The 23,109-nt window shown below is 43.5% G+C and overlaps 2 protein-coding genes across 2 annotated transcripts; one reads left to right on the forward strand and one right to left on the reverse strand.

The window, feature by feature from the left end:
* Positions 1-1,222: 1,222 nt before the first annotated feature.
* Positions 1,223-12,514, reverse strand: LOC115973047 (polygalacturonase inhibitor-like). The gene is made up of 2 exons (XM_031093285.1): positions 10,670-12,514; positions 1,223-1,646 (listed from the first exon to the last, which is right to left on the reverse strand). The coding sequence occupies exon 1, from the start codon at positions 12,317-12,319 to the stop codon at positions 11,327-11,329; it is 993 nt and encodes a 330-aa protein (XP_030949145.1). The 5' UTR covers positions 12,320-12,514; the 3' UTR covers positions 1,223-1,646; positions 10,670-11,326.
* LOC115973048 (translation initiation factor IF-2-like) lies at positions 5,794-7,184 on the forward strand. Its single transcript, XM_031093286.1, has 2 exons — positions 5,794-6,194; positions 6,527-7,184. Exons 1-2 carry the CDS (start codon positions 5,794-5,796, stop codon positions 7,182-7,184), a joined length of 1,059 nt encoding a protein of 352 aa, XP_030949146.1.
* Positions 12,515-23,109: the final 10,595 nt, after the last annotated feature.

The following is a 23,109-nucleotide window of genomic DNA, read 5'->3' on the forward strand; positions in this document are numbered from 1 at the left end:
ATACAAACACACACTTAGTATTCTAGACGAGAATGGTGGTGTGAAATTTGTTATTGAAAAAGAGAGATTTATTATTGGGCGTGGGCTGTCTAGCGGTCACTCTCTTAGGCATTGTTTGGTGAGGGCTTAAAAAGTTGAGGGATAGAAAAAAAATTTAATTTTTCATCTATGTGATTGGTTGGAAGGATGGATAAGGTGGATGAAAACCTTTTTTGTTTGGTTGAAAAGAAGAATTAGAGGATAGAAAATGTAATTTGCAAAAAATTTGCTCCATTACCCTAATTACATAAAAAAAAAATTTAATAGTTTAAAAGGGAAAAATTTTTGTTAAGCCCTTGTTTGGGAGGAGGGAATGAAATGGAATGGAAAAAAAATAAAAAAGTAATTTTAGAATATTCTTCCCTTCCCTTGTTTGGGAGTTTTAATAGAGGGAATGAAAAGTTCATTTCCTTATTTGGGAGTTTAAGTGGGAGGAAATGGAATAAGTAGGAGAGAATACTCATTTCTTTTTATTCCCTTAAAATCTCAAATTTTCATTCTCCCTGAAATTGGGAAAAATAAGAGGGAATGAAATTAGATTTAATGAATTTTTTTACTAAAACTCCAAAAATACTCTTATATATTCAATTCTTTATTTTAAAATATGGGTCTAATAGTAATATTATCATAAAATGATTTCATTCCATTTCCTCTATATTACTCCCAAATAAAATAACTTATATTCTATTTATTTTCATTTATTTATTTTAAAATATCCACTTAAGGTTATTTAATTCCTTTCCATTTCATTCTTTTCCCTTACTTAAATACATTCCATTCTATTCATTTTCATTCCCTTATAATTATTCCATTCCCTTATGAACTCTTAAATGAAGCTTAAGAGTATAAAATAAATAAAAACTTAAGGCAAAAATGCAAAACTGACCTTCCAATTTTCACCATTTTTCATTTCAGTTTTCTAACTTTCAGTTTTGTTAATTCAGTCCTTTAACTTTCAATTTTTGTCAATGCAGGGCTCCGTTATAACTCAGTTAGTAGTTGTCGTTAGAACTCTGAAACGATGCCGTTTTGCATTTTTTTTTAATAAATTCAAAATTAAAATAAAATAAGAAAAATCTAAAAAAAAAAAAAATTGAGGGGAACGTCGTTCCCTTGAATAAAAAAAAAACAAAGAAACATCTCCGGGCTCCTCATCTACCGTACCAACTCCTACAAATCCCTCCGCTCTTCAATCGAGCCGCCAAAAAACTCGAGACCATCAAAATCGAAACCCCAAATTCCTCGTCCTCCTCCTCCATTGCAAAAGTCAAAATCAGCAATAAGAAATCCAAGACCAAGAAGATCGATCGCGTCGAGACGAGTCTCAAGGAATCCAGCCGCGACCTTTCTCCCATCAAGTTCAAGTCTGGTGCGGTGGTCGCGCTTGTTCTCTTCATCGTTTTTGGGCTCCTCAACTCCTTGTTTGAAGGCAAGGTTGTGGCCAAATTACCGTTCAAGCCCTTCGGGATTATCATGAAGATGAGCCATAGTGGTTTACACGGCGACGATGTCATCGATTGTTCGATGCCATTTTTGTTTCAGGGGAAGGGGAACGGCGTCGTTTTAGGAGTTCTAACGGCAACCATTAACTGAGTTGTAACAGAGCCCTGTATTGACAAAAATTGAAAGTTAGAGAACTGAATTGACAAAACTGAAAGTTAGAGGACTGAAATGAAAAACGATGAAAGTTAAAGGGTTAGTTTTGCATTTTTGCCAAAATTTAACATTGAGTTAAAAAAGTTGGCCCACCAAAAATTGCCTCCTCTTTCTCCTCCCAACCAAACAACCTCCCTCATCCAAAGCCCTCCTAATTTCCCTTCCCTTAATTTCGGATCCGGATCCTCTCCATTTCTATTTGAAATGGAGAGGGTCCAGTTAAGGGACCAGATTTGTTTAAAATAAATCTAAGGCTTAAACTGTGCCACGTCAATTAAAATTCAAGCCACTTAACTCTTCAAGTTCAACCAGGGTTAACAAACTTAACTCTTCAAGTTCACTGAATAGAAAAGCTCTGTGTTAACTCTATTGAAAAAGAAAAATGCACAACAGAGAAGGACGCTAAGAACACAAACCAGATTTCATGGGGTTGCAAGGTAGACATGGGCGAATGGTGGCTCACTCCAAGTCGATGAGGTCGGGTCTGGTAGTGTTGTGCTCGTTGGGGCTGGTGGCGGTGGCAATGGTCATTGGCGGTGACTTGATGGGATCTGGTTTGGAAGATGAACTTGTGGATCTTTCCCCAGATTTGCTTTGATTTTTTTATTTAGGTAGGTGATATTATAGCAAATCTGGGGATATATATATATATATATATATTTTGATGCTCAAATCTGGGGATATTATAGCAATAGGCATGGGTTCTTTTAATGTACTTGGTATATCATGGTGATACAGAAATAAACCAAGGCAGAAGATTAAAAAAATAAAATTTGAGAGAGACGGACGCTTGGCTTAAGACTTAAGAATTCAAACAGCACAGGAGTTCAAAAAAAGCTCTATCATTTTTCATTTGGCTTTCAAGTACCTGAACAAGAAACTCTTTCTCGTTGCTTTCTACAAAAATGGCAGCAAGTTTAGTAATTAGCATAATGAGCCTATTGTTCCGATGGAGAGAAGAACACTCTACCAAAACTAAGCTCTTTTCAAAACTAGGCTTCACAACCTCAGCCCCACGCCCCAAAAACCCAGCCTCTCTCATGCCTATTGCTTTGATTTTTTATTTAGGTAGGTGATATTATAGCAAATCTGGGGAAAGATCCACAAGTTGATCTTCCAAACCAGATCCCATCAAATCTGGTTGTGTTCTTAGCGTCCATCTTTGTTATGCATTTTTCTTTTTCAATAGAGTTAACACAGAGTAAACACAAAGCTTTTCTATTCAGTGAACTTGAAGAGTTTAACCCGGGTTGAACTTGAAGAGTTAAGTTTGTTAACCCCGATTGAACTTGAAGAGTTAAGTGACTTAAATTTTAATTGACGTACCACAGTTTAAGCCTTTGATTTATTTTAAGCGAATCTGGTCTCTTAACTGGACACTCTCCATTTCAAATAGAAATGGAGAGGATCCGGATCCCTTAATTCCATCTTCCCCCAAAAATCACTTGAACTAAGAACTACCTTAGTCTGAGGCAGTTAGTCTAATGCAGTACATAAAGGGTAATTGACATGTCATCCAAATTGTGATTTTCATTATCTCCTGTCATTGTTTCGTACAATCAAGAATAGAATGTCATATGTACAAATGTCACGTTGATACCTGTTTTGTACAGTTAATTTTTCAGCTTTTGAAGTATATTTTTCAATTGTTTTTGAAAATGAGTTTATTGGACAAGAACAAAATTGCACCTAAAAAACAAGTGAGCTTCCAAAAAGCTCTACTTATAAAAAGGGAAAGAAAAAAAGAGGTTATTCGGGTGAAAAAAAAATGCTTGCTCATCACTGAAATATCATCACTCTTCCCTTTATAAATTGTAAGGACGCGATTTTGTAACGAACCGTAACAGTGTTGGGTTCGCACGTAAAAAGGCCCAAACAATATCATTTGTAGAGCGTGGGTTTGAAAGGCTAGGCCTTGGTCATCAGGCGATGGGTTTTTCGTGATATCCATACATAGTTAAGTTGTCTTCACCCCTGAGTCTTTCTCCTGGAGGTGGGCTGGGAGGCTCTGGTTTTTGGCCATTTTTCCCAGCCACCCTTTGGCGCACTAACTTTTACATTATATAGCCCCTCCTCGTTGATCTTATCCCTCCATTTGTTGATCAGGCAGGTGCTTACTTCTGTACCTATCCCATCAACTGTCCCCTCTTACTTTTCTGTTTAGTCGCGAGGATCGAAGTTACACCGTCTAAGCGTCTTTTCTCATTAACATGATCAGGACGTTGGCCGGTGCATTTAATGTGGAGGGGACGTATTTTCCTTGAACCTATTTTGCACCGTACCTCCATGTGGGCCCTATTCCACTCACATCCCCTTCAAGGGGCTGTTTGTGATAGCCTTTACCAAGACGTTGATCTTCCCATTGAGGTCCTGGAGTGCCGAGGACAGGGTAATCCTCAGCCGTTCCCCTTGACACCTCGGCCTTCGATCATTCGTCCTCGGCACACGACATCCTCGGCACGGGCCTTGGACCCAGATAGAGTTTGGGCCGGATTCTAAACTTCCCGAACCCACAATAGCCCCTCAAAATCCTGTCATCCGTCTCCTCGGACGGATAGGAGGGTTTTGATGACATCAGATATCTGCCAATGCCTGCCAATCCTTGTCACCTATCGGTTCCCGAGACTTTTCATCTGCCCGAGACACATTCCTAGAGCCCTTGGAAGGCGAAACATGGCCTCATTAAATACTGGCGGCTTTGTGTTTCTCACGTTCTACGGTATGATGGAAATCGAACGGTGGTGATCCCTTGGTCTTTATGGGCGGGAAAAGGTGTGCAGTTACCCTAGAAAGTATAAAATATTTTTTGGGATGGATCCGTCTCTTCAGTTCTGCACTTAAGAGTTCTAGCGTGTATATTCTGGGTTCATCTGAACTTTTGCCCAAATTCAAGTCTATCTCAAGCACAAAAAGCCTGTCCGAAGCGTAATTCTTCTTTTATGTAAGTTCCCTACCTCCATTAACTCGTGCCTTTTCTTTTCTGGGTTTATTTCTCTTTGGCTCCCTTTCTTCTCCCATCACGTGTTGGGTTTGTTTAGTAAATCACAGAGATGACTAAATTGAGACTGAGGAAATTAGTCGATACTGAAGAGGCGATGAATAAGTTCATCGTTGATTATAGGATTCCCCCTAACGTAAGCCTGAAGCACTGTAAGATGGGGGAATGGCACTATAAGAGGAAAACGGGCGCGGTAGTAATTCCCGTCCTCGCCTTTGTAGAGGGGGGGGGTATGAAAATCCCTATGGGGTCAGTGACGAGGGGTTACCTCAGGCACTTCCGTTTAGCCCCCACCCAATACGCCGGTAACGTTTTTAGGATTTTGGGTTGCGTGGACGCTTTAAACGAGAAGATGGGGTTAAGACTGACCCATCATGACGTGAATTGGTGCTATAACCTCTAAAAATTGAAGGGGAAAATCTACTACATGAAGTCGAGGGACGAAAGGGTTCGGTTAATCCAGTGCCTCCCTGACTCCAACAAAGGACTGAACAAGGATTTCCTTATCATCTCTGGTGAATGGCACGATGGCGATCCGTGCCCCATAGTAGAAGGAGAACCAGGTGGGGTACTGGGAATGGAAGGGGGATGACCCTTTACGCCATTCTAATCTAATGTTGTTCTGTAACTAACCATGCATACGTGTTTGTCTTTTTGTAGATCCACACGCCTACACACGGCATTTTCACTTAGTCAACCGGGCGGACTTGGAGACTGTCTTGCAAGCAGCAGTTTTTGTAAATGACGGAGATGGTCAAGTCCGAGCTGCTCATAAGATATTAGGGTACCCCTCTGTTCAGAAGTCATTTGCGGATGCAAGGCACGTGATCAGCACCAGCTGTCCTTGGCTTCCAAAAATTACCGTGGTTGAGACAGGATTCCTTATTTCCTAGGAACTATCTATTCCTGTGAACATCCCACTAGTGGGCCCCTCCTCGTCTTATCAAGTAGCAGAGGACGAAGGTGAGCTAGACCGGCCCGAGGAAGGATTTGGGGTTTTTGACCAAGTCTACCAATCCGAGGATCCTTTTGGTGATATAGGTGCCCCAGCCTTGTCCGAGGCGGAATTGTCATCAATAGGCACCTCTTCTCAAGCCGAAATGGGACTCAAGAGAAAACCCCTGGCCCCCCTTCTCCAACTCCTCGAGGGCCAACCCAGGAAGGATACACAGGGGACGCCACAAACCGAGGCTCCTTCCCCACCACCTCGGCCTCCTATTATCCAGACCAGGTCATCTTCCACCAAGTCACAGCCACAATCCCCCCACCCCGAACTTCCTGCTTTCTCCCAACCAGCTCGGCCTCCTCGACCCGAAGGCACTGATTCAAAGAGAAAGAGGAGTCCCAAGGGCAAGGAAGTCACGGAGGGGGGAAAATCCCACCCTTCTAAGGAAAAGGATGAGGCTCCGCGTACTAAACAACTGAAGATTGGACACCAGGGCAAGGGCAAAGAAACTGAAGTCCAAACTTCTCAAGGCAAGGGAAAGGGGATTGAGGCCCAGTCCTTACCGAGTACCTAGCTTCCTGCCCCAATGCTTCACGGGGGTCCACTACTGGAAACGGCGTCCATAAGGGACCTTGGAGATGGCGAGGGTGGCTACGTGGCAGACGCATTAGGGAGAACCATGTTACTCCCTAATGACATAGATGAACTGAGGAAAATGAGGATGTAGGAGGTCTTCCTCAGTACTAAGAGGTACCTGGGCATGGTAAGATTTCTTGAAACCTAAAACTTTATTAACTCTTGCCACCGGTTTGTCACTAACTACACGCTCATCTCCTTTGCCAGGCTTTCCAGGCAACTTATAGGATGGAGGAAGAGGTGAATAACAGGAGTAAGGCGGCCGAGAACGAACGTAAGAAGCGCATAACGGCCTCGAAGACTCTTGAAGCCTCTGAGGATGAACTTGCCAAAGTCAAGGCTGACTTAACAATAATTATCCGTGAGAGGGATAACGTCTCGGCAGGCCTAGCTAGCGCCCAAAAACAGGCCGAGGACCAAACAAAGCGCGTACTTGAAGCCGAGAATCAGTTGCGAATAGCCAAAGATCTGATCAAGGGTTTAAATAAGCAGCTGGCCGCGGTTGAGCATGATAAAGGGGTGGCAGAATACGCCCGTGATGAAGCCCTAAGGGCCAAGAAGGAGGCCGAGTTTGCCAGAAACGAGGCAGAGGTTGCCAAGGAAACGGCCGAGGATGATGGTTATAATGCGGGGGTGACCGAAACCCAAGCCATCCTTAAAGCCCAGATTCCTAGAGTGTGCAGGTTTTATTACTCCCAGGTTTGGGAAGAGGCATTAAAGCGAGCTGGAGTGGATGTTTCATCTGATTTGTGGAAGGCGGAGAACATATTCTACCCTACTGCTATCCGCGAGGCCACTTCCACCAGCTCCGTGACTATGGATGACCAACCCGAGGAAGGGGTCATCCCGTCGGAAGACTTACAGGTCAGCGGTTCTTATGGCAAGATGCTCAAAGAGGGAGAACTTTAGGATGTGATAGAAATATCTCAGCATATGCATCCTGAGGCACCTAGAGAGGTTACTGAGCCCGTGGTTGGCATTTAGGTGTCTAGTGCTGAGGAGCCAGCCACACTTGCCCAGCCGCCACAGGCAGTTCCCCTTGCTGTGGTCCCCCAGAGTACCAATGCTGACCCTGTTTAGCCTTCCCCAGAAGGGACTATCCTCCAAAGCGTCGAAGCTGATCCCATTCCTTCCTCCCAGGACGTGACCGACGCAAAACTAAAAAAGTAGAAATCCTGGCTAGGCTTTTGTATTCGTTTTTAGTTTAACGATTAACTTGTTTCTTTTTATTTCGAAAACTTTCTAATCTGTTAATAATTTGAAAGCGTTTGTACATGTATATACGAAATCTTGTTCTTCCTTTTTCCTTTTGGTTACTTGTTAGCTGTCCTCGTTAATACGTAATATTGTTTATGAATTCTGCACTGATTCATCTTAACATGTATGAATATTTGTGCATGCAATACATTTAACATCATGTTTCAAAACCCTAGCTTACTTGCACCCGCAGAGCCTTTAGACTCATTTCTAACCCTCATTCAACTAAGATATAGGCATCATTTTAGATATCACGTGTAGCTGCCAAGTCCTGCTTAATGCCTAGGTTTCATGAAAGTGGTTGGTTTCCCCATAGGTTTGAGTCCGAGTACTATACAATACCTTAGTTCTGTCCAAAACTCAGTTTTCTCATCCAAGTAGTTGGTTTTCCCATAGATTTGAGTCCGAGGACCAAACAATACCTTGGTTCTGTCCAAAACTCAGTTTTCTCATCCAAGTAGTTGGTTTCCCCATAGGTTTGAGTCTGAGGACCATACAATACCTTGGTTCTGTCCAAAACTTAGTTCTTTCATCAAAGTAGTTGGTTTCCCCACAGGTTTGAGTTCGAGGACCATACAATACCTTGGTTCTGTCCAAAACTCAGTTTTCTCATCCAAGTAGTTGGTTTCCCCACAGATTTGAGTCCGAGGACCATACAATACCTTGGTTCTGTCCAAAACTTAGTTTTCTCATCCAAGTAGTTGGTTTCCCCATAGGTTTGAGTCTGAGGACCATACAATACCTTGGTTCTATCCAAAACTCAGTTTTCTCATCCAAGTAGTTGGTTTCCCTATAGGTTTGAGTCTGAGGACCATACAATACCTTGGTTCTATCCAAAACTCAGTTTTCTCATCCAAGTAGTTGGTTTCCCCACAGGTTTGAGTCCGAGGACCATACAATACCTTGGTTCTGTCAAAAACTCAGTTTTCTCATCCAAGTAGTTGGTTTCCCCATAGGTTTGAGTCCGAGGACCATACAATACCTTGGTTCTGTCCAAAACTCAGTTTTCTCATCCAAGTAGTTGGTTTCCCCATAAGTTTGAGTCCGAGGACCATACAATACCTTGGTTCTGTCCAAAACTCAGTTTTTTCATCCAAGTAGTTGGTTTCCCCACAGGTTTGAGTCCGAGAACCATACAATACCTTGGTTCTGTCCAAAACTCAGTTTTCTCTTCCAAGTAGTTGGTTTCCCCACAGGTTTGAGTCCGAGGACTATACAATACCTTGGTTCTGTTCAAAACTCAGTTTTCTCGTCCAAGTAGTTGGTTTCCCCATAGGTTTGAGTCCGAGGACCATACAATACCTTGGTTCTGTCCAAAACTCAGTTTTCTCATCCAAGTAGTTGGTTTCCCCATAGGTTTGAGTCCGAGGACCATACAATACCTTGGTTCTGTCAAAAGTTTTCTCATCCAAGTAGTTGGTTTCCCCACAGGTTTGAGTCCGAGGACCATACAATACCTTGGTTCTGTCCAAAAGTAGTTGGTTTCCCCATAGGTTTGAGTCCCAGGTTTTGAGTAGTTGGAGTTTGACCATACAATACCTTGGTTCTGTCCAAAACTCAGTTTTCTCATCCAAGTAGTTGGTTTCCCCATAGGTTTGAGTCCGAGGACCATACAATACCTTGGTTTTGTCCAAAACTCAGTTTTTTTTTTTTTTTTTTTTTTTTTTTTTTTTTTTTTGGCGTGGGACCTTGGCTTTAGGGGAGTTAGCTCCTCGGCCAAGCCTCTAGAACCATCCGAGCGATTGACACTACCAAGCGTAGCCCCTAGTCAAGAATCATAGCCCCTAGCGGAACTTTACACTAGAACTCTATAACCAGCTGTTAGGAACCTATAACCAGCTGTTAGGAATGACAAAGGAACTCTTTCGACTTACCGCCTATGCCAACACACAAGCCTTTCCCCACAGACGGCGCCAATTGTAAGGATGCGATTTTGTAACGAACCGTAACAGTGTTGGGTTCACACGTAAAAAGACCCAAACAATATCATTTGTAGAGCGTGGGTTTGAAAGGCTAGGCCTTGGTCACCAGGCGGTGAGTTTTTCGTGATATCCATACATAGTTAAGTTGGCTTCACCCCTGGAGTCTTTCTCCTGGAGGTGGGCTGGGAGGCTCTGGTTTTTGGCCATTTTTCCCAGCTACCCTTTGGCGTACTAACTTTTACATTATATAGCCCCTCCTCGTTGATCCTATCCCTCCATTTGTTGATCAGGCAGGTGCTTACTTCTGTACCTGTCCCATTAGCTGTCCCCTCTTACTTTTCTGTTTAGTCGCGAGGATCGAAGTTACACCGTCCAAGCGTCTTTTCTCATTAACATGATCAGGACGTTGGCCGGTGCATTTAATGTGGAGGGGACGTATTTTCCTTGAACTTATTTCGCACCGTACCTCCATGTGGGCCCTATTCCACTCACATCCCCTTCAAGGGGCTGTTTGGGGATAACCTTTACCAAGACGTTGATCTTCCCATTGAGGTCCTGGAGTGCCGAGGACAGGGTAATCCTCAGCCGTTCCCCTTGACACCTCGGCCTTCGATCATTCGTCCTCGGCACGGGCCCTGGGCCCAGATAGAGTTTGGGCCGGATTCTAAACTTCCCGGACCCACATAAATCATTTCCAATCACTCAAACCCCCCGGGTGAAAAAAAATACTTGCTCATCACTGAAATATCAATAGTCTTCACTTTATAAATCATTTCCAATCACTCTAAACCCAACCCCCCCCCCCCCCCACCCAAATCTCCAAAGTCCGTTTGGCGCCTAAATTCGATTCTGTTTTCAATTTCTAAAACTCAAAAAATTGGGACCCGCACTCTACCAGTACACTAGAACCCCAGCCTGCGTTCTCCTGCTCTTCCTTCACTTTCATCTTCTCCCATCAGAAAACCCAAAAAAGACCAAAATCCATAAGCCAAAAACTCTTCCTTCCACTTCGGCACACTCTAACTAGAACTATCTTGATTTTTGCATTTTTGTTATAAATAATAATTACTTTTTCTTATCAGTGATCCACCTTACAACAATTAGCAAACATGTTACATTGTCACTATCATTTTAGTTGGGTCCGACTGCACTGCACTTTTTTTTTTAGGGGGGTCTCAGGGACAGAGAGAGAGAGAGAGAGAGTGGTGGGCCTACCTTGGTGTGACAGCCCAAACAACGAATGAAGTGTTCGGGGTTATGGTCAAGGTCTCCCTGTGGTCGTTGCCGGTCTGAGTAGTGGCCGCCTTGGGGTTGGACGACGTCGTCGGATCGGTTGGCGTGACTGGGGTGAAGGATGAAGAACGAAAGGAAGATTGGAGAAGAAATGTGAGATGTCGTGTTGAAAAATCATGTTGTGTGAGTAGCAGAGAAACGAGCATATCGTGGGAACAGTCCGGCTTATTACTATTTGATAATACCACTCATCGCGACTAAACAGTAAACATGAAAGCGGCATGTTGTCTAACTAATCGCGGCTTTTGAAATTAAGTTACAACTTACAAAGACTCTCATCAACTAATTGTGTTTTTAAATATTCTCAAAATGGATAAATTCCTGTAACAAGATAAACCTGTGCCTAGCTGTACGTAAAACACCGAATCTGCTCCCTAATCTCTTAGCACAACGCGGCGAAGGACATGTTTTTTTATTACATAGTTCTCCTGTCTGTTCTCGATCTTACTAAATTTGCAATAAAGCAAACTTATTACTAGATACTACAGCTTTTGAAAAACTTAGTACATTGTAGTAGTAGTAGTAAATTGAAAATTACAGAGAGACCCACTTCAGTTTCTGTGCAAATCCATTATAAGATCACTTGCAGCTTGGAAGTGGAGAGCCACACAAGCACCGGTTGTGGAAATAATTCGAATAATCGAAGCTTTGCAATTTGCCGCCCACTGGAATCTGACCACAAAGCCTATTATAGCTCACATTCAAGTACTGCAAATTCAATTTGGTCAACTCAACAGGAAGACCTCCAAAGATCTTATTGTGGTTAAGATCCAAAGAAGTCAAACTCTTGGGGAGCACAACCTTTGACAGATTAAATTCCAACAAGTTCCTCGACAAGTCCACGATCTCTGTGGTCTTGCTCGATCCGAAAACCACAGATGCATCGCCTTCGAGTTTGTTTCGCGACAAATCAATATAGCCAAAGTCCATGTGGGCGAACGAGGTTGGGATTGGACCGGTTAGTTGGTTGTGAGATAGGAACAGGTATAGTCTCTGAGGAAAATTTCCGAAAGAATAGGGGAGTGGTCCGGAGAGTTTGTTACGGTCCAAGCGAAGTCCACCGAGCTTTGGAAGCTCCGAAAGTGAGGGTGGGATTGAGCCAGAGAGTTGGTTGAATGAGATGTCAATGGAAGTGAGGTTTTTGAGTTTGCTGACGAAATCAGGAATTGGGCCAGTCAGATTAAGCCAGCTGAGTCCGAGGAAGTTGAGGTGTTTGAGATTGACAATGGCAGGTTGAATAGTACCAGTGACGTTGGGTTGTTTGTGGAATTCAAGGGTTTCGAGGTATGGAAGGTCACCAACTTCAGGTGGGATTTGGCCAGAGAGCTGGTTGTCAGCAGTGATGGTGAGGGAGTTGATGCGGTGAGAGGTGGAGTCACATGTGACACAACACCAGTCAGTACAGCAATCGGTGTTTGTTTTCCAAGAGGTAAGGACGTAGGGGTTGTTGAAGGCTTGTTTGATTTGGAGCAAGACTTTTTTGTCTGGTGGGTTGCAGAGCTCTGAGAAAGTAGAGGAGATGAGAAGGTTGAAGCAGAGGAGAGAGAGAAGAGGCCTACTTGCACTGCCCATTTTGGAAGGTGAGAGAATGGTGGTGCATGTGTGAGAAATTTGATGCTGAAAAAAGGGTTGATTTATAGGGTGTGGCGGTCTAATGTTTACGTTTTTATGTTGGAATGTAGTAGCTGACGGAAGCTTTGAGATCTAGTGCCTGGGCAAGTCAAGGCAAATTGCAATGTGATCCCACTCAAACAAGTCAAATAATGCTTGATTCAGCCATAAAAAGTCAAATATTGTTGAATGTTTAAAATAGGCTTGTATTAAGCCTTCTATCTTATCTCAACTAGATCAAATAAGTAGGGTTACTTAAAACCCAATCATTTACCTGCGTGCGATTTGGGTCTAATTTGACTTAACAACACATGGTTTCAAATAATATACTTTATCATATATGGTCTAGTCTATCAACATGTGTTGATGTCCACTTTGGCAAGAAGGCCTAATAACAAGAAAAAACCTAACAATATGGGAGACAATAAGGGAGAAGAATTAGCAAAGTGAAAAGAAAACCATTAAACCCAAATGGCAAGAATAATGGTCTAACTATAAGATATTCAAAAGGCTCTAAAAGAAGCAAGCGGGCCCAAGAGAGCCCAAAGAAAGAAGTAAACCCATGAGAATTATGAAAAATGGAAAGCAAGCAAAGATGGGTGAAGGAGCCCAAAGGAAGGAACTAAGTAAATGGGCTTGGTGGAAAAGCCTATAAACCCCGAAAGTAAAGGATATGGTAATTTGGGCCGGGGAGGCCCAAAAAACTTAGCAAAAGCCCATGGGAATGAAGGATTGGAATGGGTTGGGGATGCCCAAGGAAATGAAATGGGCCGAGGATGCCCAAAGGAATAAAATGGACCAAGGAAGCCCTAAAGGGATGAAATGGGCCAAGGAAGCCCAAAAATAGCGTGAGTACAAGCCCAACAATAGTATTGGGCTACTGGAACTGAGCAGAAGGAAAGTGTATAACAAGCCCAAAAGAGGCCCAGTAAGCACAAGTCAAATGATAACATGGTAGAAACAACGAGGTGACATGGCAAAGGTGTCAGCCGACCCACAAAGAGGATATGGATTGGATTGAATAAGGAAATGTCCATGCCCAAGCAAGACCTAGCCCAGGGAGGAAGCAAGATATAAAGAATGAAAACCCAGTGACTCATCCACGCCATAAGAGGTTAAGAATGAGTAGCAGAACGTGCAGCAAAGGCCAAATGAGCCTCCAGGTCATGGCAAATGCATGAACAATAGACAAGCCATGGACACAAATGGAAGTGGAGCATGCACAAGGCTCAGGCATCACCCACTTGTATATAGTTAATACAGGAGTGGTGGACCATGGGTTAGAGCTATGAGAGGGTATGGTCAAGTGGTAGGGAGAAGGGGGGAGCCTATTTAAGGGTTCCTGCTTAAGCTCTTTTGGGGGAAGTGTCCTGCTGGGATGAGATACCACCCGAAAGAGGGAAAGATAAGCTGGAACCACTAGGTGCATGCCATTGGGGTTAGCAAGAGAGAATGACCACCCTTATTCAGATGGGAATGCCATAGAGGGCAAGAAAACAAAATAAAACTCTTTTGTCTAGGAATGGAATGTGGTACGGCTAGTACAGGTAAGTGGTGATGGCTGGGTAGTTGACAGACTAGTGGGTGGTCTAGGAAGGACATCTATATTAGGACAAAAGTAGTTAAGGGGTAAAACAGTAAAAACTTTTCATGGTAGGTAGTATAAAAAAGGCCTTAGCTATGCACACTAAGGACAAAGGAGGAGTACAAAAGAAGGGGGAAGGAAAACACAGAGAGATAAACAAGAGAAAAACAAGTAAGAAAAGGGGTGAAAGATAAGAGAGAAAACATGAAACTTAGAAAGGAAAAAGGAATTAGAAAGGAAAAATAGAGGGTGAGCAAGAGTGTGATGGTGGGCATTGACCAATAGGCTATTCCCTCCTTTCTCTCTAATAGCTTGCTCTCTAATGAGGATTAAAGAATTCGAGAATAAGCCATCTAGGCCCATTCTCTCAAAGTGGGCAATTTCTATGGCAGGACTTCCTTATGAGATTGCCTATATTGAAGAGTGGTTCCCTTCTTAAACTTGACTCCATTGAGAAATCAAGCATGACAGACTAATTTTTCTTTCTTTTGTTGATCAAGCATTAATATTATTTCCTTTTCTTTTTATTGTTGTTATTAACTCATTCCTGCTGCATTTATATCACTGTATTATTTCCTCATTTACTAAGAAAATGATTTAGTTTTTGGCTGATAGTAAGCACATTCTTCTTATTTTTGTCATATTACTTACCTTCCATATCTCTTTTTTTGGTAACAGCATCCTTTGCCGTGGGCATGTGTACAAGCTTGCTTGGGGTCTGTTGCAATTAAGCTAGTCCTGACTCTCCTACACCAAAACTATTGGGCCGTAGTGTGGTAGGAGATAGTCCATTCTAGAGTTGCAAAAAAAAAAAAAAAAAAAAAAAAAAAAAGGCCCACCACATTTAAATTGGCGACTCCACTGGGGATTTGGGAAAAAGATAGGGAAAGTAGACAAAAGCCCTTGCAAGCATGGGCGGAGCCATGTTGAAGGGTGGGGGGGCCATGGTCCCCCCAAAATTTTGAAATTTTTAAAAATATATATAATTATTTTAATGTTTTCAAAATTTAGTCTACAAAAATAAGAGTTGGCCCCCCTCTAAATATTTGAATTAGTCCAATGATGATTTAAAAAAAAAAAATGGTCTAATAGTTATAGAGACATAACTTTATTTTTTGCAATTCTATTTTTTATTGTAAAATGTGTTTTTATATCTGTTAAATATTTGAAAAAGTTTGGCACCAAACATGTTTAAATTTATCTTTTTCAACATGTTATGTGGCGATTAACAAGTCATTGACTCATTAAAAAATTATTGTCACTAAAACTATACATGAAATGTCTCTTTAGTTGCCACACAATTAGTCAAAACAAAATAACTTCAAATATGTTTGGAGCCTAATTTGTTCCTCAAGTTTTGGATCATTCTTATGTTTGAAAATTACATTAGTTCAATTGAATAATTTTATTTACATTAGTATAAAATTTGATAATTTTTATAGAAAATGAAACTTGTGGGGCCCAACAATTCGTGGACCAGGCCCATTTGCCCTTAGAGAGTCCGAAGGCCCAATCCGAGGAGAGCTGTGGCCCAAGCTCTACAACGCAGAGCACAAAAGAATTTTGGGAGGCAGCCGAGGACAGTGTAGTCCTCGGCAGATCCATAGTCCCACCAGAACAAAGGGGTGAAACTAGTATAGGGACGAATTCGTAAGGAGATCCAAGATACCTTGGGGAGGTTATCCTTACTACCCTTCCAGATAAGACCCAGCGCCTGACAGAGCCGTATTCTGCAGCTTTATCAAACCATCCCCAACAATTCCGGGATTGGACTGATGGGACAAATGTCAGTGTTTGTAAAGATTGACCCTACACGTGGATGAAGGATAGCGAATGCAAGCTAGTATAAAATAAGGAAGTAAGTAAATCACGAGGGGAGGCCCAGCCCCAAAGAGAAAAAAGAAAGATTACGTGGGGAAACATCTCAACCAGATTGGACTTCACGGAAGAAATCCCGCCGTTGGGTAACCGGGATAAGATCTCAAAAGGTCCTCGGATCAGCTCCGAGGAGCTCCATCCCACGGGGTACGACGCCTTAGAGCTTCCTCTAAAGCCATGACCGGGCATCGCCACGACCGGGCATCGCCACTTGGCCAGCGGCTAGCTTTTCAAGCCCACTCTCTACAAATTATATTGTGAGGGACTTTTATTGCGTGAGCCCAAAAATGTTAGTGGGCCGCAAAGGAATCGTGCCCTTACAATTGGCGCCGTCTGTGGGAAGCTTGCGCGCTGGCGCAGGTGGCGGTGGAATCGACTCATGGGCAAGCAGAAGTTTCTGGGATCTCCTCCGTCTCTGACGACATCTAGTTGTTGCTCCGACGTAAGCTTCTGCTAGGGGCTACGTCTCGCAGTGCTGAGGGCGCGGATGTCTCTAGGGGCTTCCAGCCTCAGACCAACTTTCCCCGTCCTGGTGTGGGAGCTTGTGGTCGAAACATAAAAAGATCGTAAGTTTTGGACAGAACCAAGGCCTTGCATGGTCCTCGGACTCAAGCCTATGGGGAAACCGAGTACATAAAAAGATCATAAACCTCAAGATCCATCCGAAGAGAACTTCTCGTTAACGGTTGGGTCAATCCCTTAATCGCACGGGTTCCCCGGTCTACCCTTGGATCCCCCGTGCCAAAGGGAATGATGCGATACGGTACAGCATATTACCCAAAAAGCACAAAGTCCTTCGCTACTCAACTATCATCTCGGACGAATTGTTTAGAGTTTATCGTTCTCAGGAATGGGTCTAGCGTGCATCGCACAGCACTCAACAGCTATCTCGGTTAGTTCCATGAATTTAATCTATTGAGGATTACCATTGTTATACTTGATAATATTTGCGAGTTTAAATTAATAAGGATTTGTGTTAGGGTATTCCTCTGCCCAGAATATTGTTAAAGGCAGGCTTAGACTTAATATTCAGGCCCAAAGTGGTTGTTGCAAAAAAGTATGTATAAAGAAATAAACACATCTTTTATTAAGACAAAAAAACAGTACAGTGTACAATAAAAGCTGAAACAAGCTTACATTAGAGTTAACTGCGTAAGCAAAAGAAAAGTACAAAAGAGTGAGGATGATGCCGAGGAGATATCTCAGAGGAGAGGTTGGCTACTGTTCCAAGATGTCGTCTAAGGAAACTATTCCTCGACGCTTCTACATGCCCATAACTCAGGCAGCCAAAGAACCTGACCTCAGGCTAACACCATCTACAGAAAAGATGCAGGGAGCCGGAAGTTGGGAAGCCCCCGCAGAAATTTGCCTGCTACAAGGCAGACGGCGCTGATGGCGGAAATTCCTTCTTCGGACATACCAAAAATCTGGCATGACCAGAACCTGCTTTAGATTTTGACTAAAAGAGGGAGAAACATCCTTTTCCCACTCTCGAACTGAAATATTCTCTTGAGTCTACGCCTCCTTGGCCCGTACCTCACTATCTGGAGTCTCAGGAAGACACGGCGCTCTTGTGGCGGAGAGAGCTCCTTTGCCCCAATCCTCGCCTCAAACATGATGTACTAGGAGAGGAGACTGAAGAATTTGTGTGAAGGCAAAGCAACTCTTTCTCCTATTTATTTGAAAGATGAAGTGATGGCATTTAATTCACGCAGCGTCCCAAGGAACGCTACAGACAAAATGTCTCCGGCTCGATTTCCAATGCCGTGTGCAACCCTGAGATTAAAGGAGCCTCGTGAAGGCGCACCTCGAACACTGGGACGCCAAAAAGTACCGCGTGACCAAAGACTACGGAAATGCCTCTAAAATCTGTGGGCCTAATAAATTCGCGGCCCAGGCCCGTTCTGCATGGAAGCCCGCGGACTATGGCCCACACCAAGGAATAACCTTTGCCGAGGACAACTTCCTGCTCGGCAGCTTATGAGACGCCTGAGGAAAGAGCATCAAGTTCTGGACAGAACCAAGGCCTTGTATGGTCTTCGGACTCAAGCCTATGGGGAAACCAAGTACAAAAATTTTAATTATTACAAGTTCTGGACAGAACCAAGGTCTTGCATGGTCCTCGGACTCAAGCCTATGGGGAAACCAAGTACAAAAATTTTAATTATTACAAGTTCTGGACAGAACCAAGGCCTTGTCTGGTCCTCGGACTCAAACCTATGGGGAAACCAAGTACAAAAATTTTAATTATTACAAGTTCTGGGCAGAACCAAGGCGTTGTCCTTTCCTCGAACCCAAGCCTACGGGGAAACCGACCGCTCAAAAAAAAAAAAAAAAGGGGGTTTGGACCTCGCAATATAGGCTACTGGATAAAAAGGTCAGGTCGTTTCATCCACGGCTTAAACACCCTAAAGGGTTAGGCCCAACGAAGGAGCAAGGAAGGTGGTGGAACGCCCCAGTATACAATGACCTAAGAGGTCTGTTCATTTAGTGGGTGGTATGTTTTGAAACGGTTATTCCTCACGCGGCATCAAGCCTTCGTTTCTCTCCTCGGCTAGCAGGGGGTAAGTATTACTTTTTACTGGTCTGCTTTATTATGCCGAGCACTTCTATTGAAATTATGGCAACATCTTTTTATTATTAAGTATTTTTGGTCTTAGTCGTCATTGATTTAAATGCTATATTATTGAGCCGAACAGCGTTTGTAAATTTATAAAAGCAAAGAGACAGAACATGCAAAGTGAAATAGAAACAACTTTTATTAATATGAAAAATTATTACAACGTACAAAAAGGGGCTTCCATAAGCCTATACAAAAGAGGGGCTGCCGAAGCAGCACTAACATCCACAGTACAGATAAGCAAACGGTCAAGCGCCTTTTAAACTTGTCTTCGAAGTCTCTCCAATCTCTGCCACATTGTTGCTCATGCTAAAAGAAGAACTCACTTTAAAAAAAAAAAAACGAAGAAGAAGGAAATAGTAAGGAAGAAATCAATGAAGAAGATGGAGGAGATGAATGAAGAAGATGGAGGACATGAGTAAGGAAGGAAGAGAAGAAGAGAGAAGAGATAAAAAGAAAGAAAAGGAGCAAAAGAGGGAGAAGCAGAAGCACTTAGCCCCTGCCTCAGCCCTGACTCCTAACACGCTGGTGCCATATTAGGTACGCTCGTGAGGAGCCGGGTGGTGCTGGTCTTGGTTGTTCTCGACTCAGTCACGCCGAGAAGTCGACATGACGAGCCCCTGCTTCGGATTTTGGCTAAAAGAGAGGCGGGACAGATCTTAAGTCTGCGCCACCCTTGCCCTGACCGAGCCATTTCAAGTTTTGTCAGAATATGGTGTTTTGAGGAGGAGCGTGTTTCCTTCATCATTCGTTATGGAGGGCGTATGCGGATATGATGTATAACAAACGGGCTAAGTGGACGCTAAAGGGGGATGCGGATTTCAGATTTCAGAAGGAAGGAGAGGAGTCTGTACGAAAGTCACTGCCACCTGCTTGCCTTCTTATAGGAAGGGCAAAACGGATGGAATTAAATGCGTTCAAAGTTTCCAAAAGAATCTGAAGAGGAAAGAGGCGCCCATTCCGTTTCCCTACCTTATCAGATGAGCCGCCGGACATAAATGTGCCTCGTAAAGGGAATTCATTTAAGGGCACGTCTGGGACATCCAAGCGGCAGGAGTAGATCACGAGCGGATTAAACGGAACCCCTTGAAAACCGGCTGACTTCCTGGGAAACCGCTCACATGAATGCGGGGTCAAACTAAATGGGCCATATTGAGGGCTCGGGTTTGCCAAAACCCTCCTTTCCAACCCGGAAGTCAGACAGAAGGGTTTTTGAGGAGCTATTGTGGGGCCCAACAATTCGTGGACAGGGCCCATTTGCCCTTGGAGAGTCCGAAGGCCCAATCCGAGGAGAGCTGTGGCCCAAGCTCTACAACGCAGAGCACAAAAGAATTTTGGGAGGCAGCCGAGGACAGTGTAGTCCTCGGCAGATCCATAGTCCCACCAGAACAAAGGGGTGAAACTGGTATAGGGACGAATTCGTAAGGAGATCCAAGATACCTTGGGGAGGTTATCCTTACTACCCTTCCAGATAAGACCCAGCGCCTGACAGAGCCGTATTCTGCAGCTTTATCAAACCATCCCCAACAATTCCGGGATTGGACTGATGGGACAAATGTCAGTGTTTGTAAAGATTGACCCTACACGTGGACGAAGGATAGCGAATGCAAGCTAGTATAAAATAAGGAAGTAAGTAAATCACGAGGGGAGGCCCAGCCCCAAAGAGAAAAAAGAAAGATTACGTGGGGAAACATCTCAACCAGATTGGACTTCACGGAAGAAATCCCGCCGTTGGGTAACCGGGATAAGATCTCAAAAGGTCCTCGGATCAGCTCCGAGGAGCTCCATCCCACGGGGTACGACGCCTTAGAGCTTCCTCTAAAGCCATGACCGGGCATCGCCACTTGGCCAGCGGCTAGCTTTTCAAGCCCACTCTCTACAAATCATATTGTGAGGGACCTTTATTGCGTGAGCCCAAAAATGTTAGTGGGCCGCAAAGGAATCATGCCCTTACAAAACTTTTTAAGAATTTCACTATGAAAACTGTGAAAATGTATTTTATTAATTTTATGAAAGATAGCCATCAAACATAATTTTGATTGAAAATATTAATCTCTTTTTTTGTTGGGTGTGTGTATATATATAACTTATCAAATAAAAAGGTGTGTGTATATAATAAAAAAAACATGTGTATTTATGTGTGTGTATGGGGTTGTCTTGATAAATATATTAGTGTTGCAACTTGGCCCCCCCAAACAAAAATTTCTGGCTCCGCGCCTGCTTGCAAGCTATGCCCTCGAGATCAAAGGCAACGCGAAACATGAGTATTGTGCCCTCACAGGCAAAGTCAAGGCCAACAACGCCCCACCAATACCAGCCCAATCAGGAGGAAAGTGACAACAGAGCAGGGGTTGAACCTCAACAACAGCAAAGGGTCCCCACTGACAATGCCAACATTTTTATCAAGGTGTTGCAATCATTGCAACATTCATAGTAGCAGATGATGGAAGAAATCCGCTAAATGAAGCTGGATAAGACGAAGGAAAAAGGGAGCTAGCACAACCCAGAGCATGTAGCAAATAAAGAGGAGACCCCAATCAGAGGTGCTCTGCAGAATACGGGATAGTGTTTCATCACTATGGCTGAAGTTACAGTGCTCCTAGAGCGTGAAAGGGCTAAACCGCTTAAGGAAAGGTTTTACGTGCGAAAACCTCCTTATCCATTGAAACTGCTCAGCAAGCCATACCCTGAGAGGTATGGGCCATGAACTTTTGCACAATATGACGGCAGAAAGGGAAGTGTCATCGAACATGTGAGCAAGTTTATTGATACCCTTGGCCTTTATGCGGCAGATGAGGACCTGTGTCTTCAGAAATTTTCCAAATTGCTATGTGACTGTGCGTACACTTGGTACATTGGTTTGAAACTAGGGTAAATCCCAACTTGGGATAACATGGTGGACGTATTTTGTACTAAATACTTTCATGGAGAAGAGACAGTAACGCTCACGACTTTGCAAGCAACTAAGCAAAGAAGTGACGAAGATTTGATGGAATAAGTCAAAAGGTTCAGAGATATAGCACTTGACTACTATGACCATTGTGAAGAAAATATATTAGTAGAAATGTGTATGGGTAACATGATCAGGGAATACAGAGTTGTTCTAAAGAATCTAGAAATCTCACAATTCGCATAGTTGTTGTAGAAAGCCAGAAAGACTACCCAATTAATAAGGCCAAGCTTTGATAGGCCTAAAGAATGGAGAAACACTCCACAAGCCATGGCAGCGTCCACCAGCGTCCACCGGGATGGAGTATGAGACCCTTCCATCGCTACCGTGTACCCCAAAGGAGCTATATATGGATTGCAAATGGAGTCTTTAAGCCTAACCAAATTTCTAGAGAACCCACTGGAGAAGAGTGGAGAGACTTGCGTTTCCGCCACTTGCACAATTATGTGCAACATTCTACTGCAAAATGCTGGGCGTTCAGCAGACTGGTGCATTGAAGAATCAAAGAAGGAACTCTAGAGTTATCTTAGCCGGAAGTCCAAGGAACCCATTCCTGAACCACAAGGGGAAGGGAGTAGCAACAGTTGTCATTTGCGCAGATCTAGGGGAAGACGAGGAGGAAAGGCCAGCCCTACCTGCCGCAGCGATTACCACATTGGAAAAAAGTTCCAAGTTCAAGAACTTGTTTGACCAATTGGGGCTCACAGTAAATGAGTGAATGATTGTTGAAAGTTCAAAAACGTGTAAAAATACCTTTGAACGTTTAGATCCCCAAATTAAAACTTAACCAATTCAAGCAATATGTCAAACAACTAGTGTGCGGAAACTTAACATATGCAATAATATGAGATTGGTTAAAAATTATCTAAGCCATAACAAAATAAAATCCACAGCAGATAATAAAAAGGCAAAGATAGAGAGGAAGGAAGATGCAAACACAAAGACAACACGCGATGTGTTATCGAAGAGGAAACCGAAGTCCTCGGCGTAAAACCTCTCCGCCGCCCTCCAAGCGGTAAACAATCCACTAGAAAATACAGTTGGGATACAAGGACAGCAATAGACCCTCCAAGCCTAATCTACCCAGTGCACCTAAGCCCTCCAAGCTTCTTGCTCCAACGAGGTTGCGCCGAACCTTTTTCTTTTCTAGCTTCCCGGATTCCGCTACTAGACCATAGCATCAACCAATGAAGATTGGTTCCTTCCTAACTGCTTCCTAGAAATCCAAACAGCTGTCTCACAGTGATGATGATGGTGAGAACTAGGTTTGGTATAATGTCTCTCAAGGATTTGACAATGGAGAGGAAGAGAGTTGAGGAATTTGAAGAGACTCTAAGGTATAGATTGTGGGTGAATCAATCTGGTTTTTCTTTAGGGTTTCTCTCTCAAAATTCTCTCTGGAAGCTCTCTTTCAATCGTGGGTAAATACTGGAGTGGGAGAGGAATGTGAAACGTCAGGTTTTACAAAACAGGGGTGGCTCGCGGCTTGACCTCGCGGCTTGACCAAGTCGCGAGATCCAGTCGCGAGTTAACCGTATGGCCAGTTGTCCTGTTTTGTCCTGTAGTGCTCCAACTAGCATGACTGTTCATCTTCCAGCATGCTTGGCATGCGTGCTGGGTCTGGCGGCTTGCAGCCGCGAGTCACCCACGAGTCCCAGCCGCGAGTCTCTGTTTTTTTGCACACTCTTGAGCAATCTTCACTCTATCTCACTCACTAC

This window comes from Quercus lobata, unplaced genomic scaffold, assembly GCF_001633185.2.
Source record: "Quercus lobata isolate SW786 unplaced genomic scaffold, ValleyOak3.0 Primary Assembly Scq3eQI_2022, whole genome shotgun sequence".
NCBI classification, from domain to species: Eukaryota; Viridiplantae; Streptophyta; class Magnoliopsida; order Fagales; family Fagaceae; genus Quercus; species Quercus lobata.

Bases quoted from the DNA above. Each gene is read 5' to 3' on its own strand.
- LOC115973048 (XM_031093286.1), top strand. From the start codon at position 5,794: ATGGGACTCAAGAGAAAACCCCTGGCCCCCCTTCTCCAACTCCTCGAG. The intron at 6,195-6,526 runs GTCCTTACCGAG...GGTGAATAACAG, and splicing joins GGAAAGGGGATTGAGGCCCA to GAGTAAGGCGGCCGAGAACG.
- LOC115973047 (XM_031093285.1), bottom strand. From the start codon at position 12,319: ATGGGCAGTGCAAGTAGGCCTCTTCTCTCTCTCCTCTGCTTCAACCTT.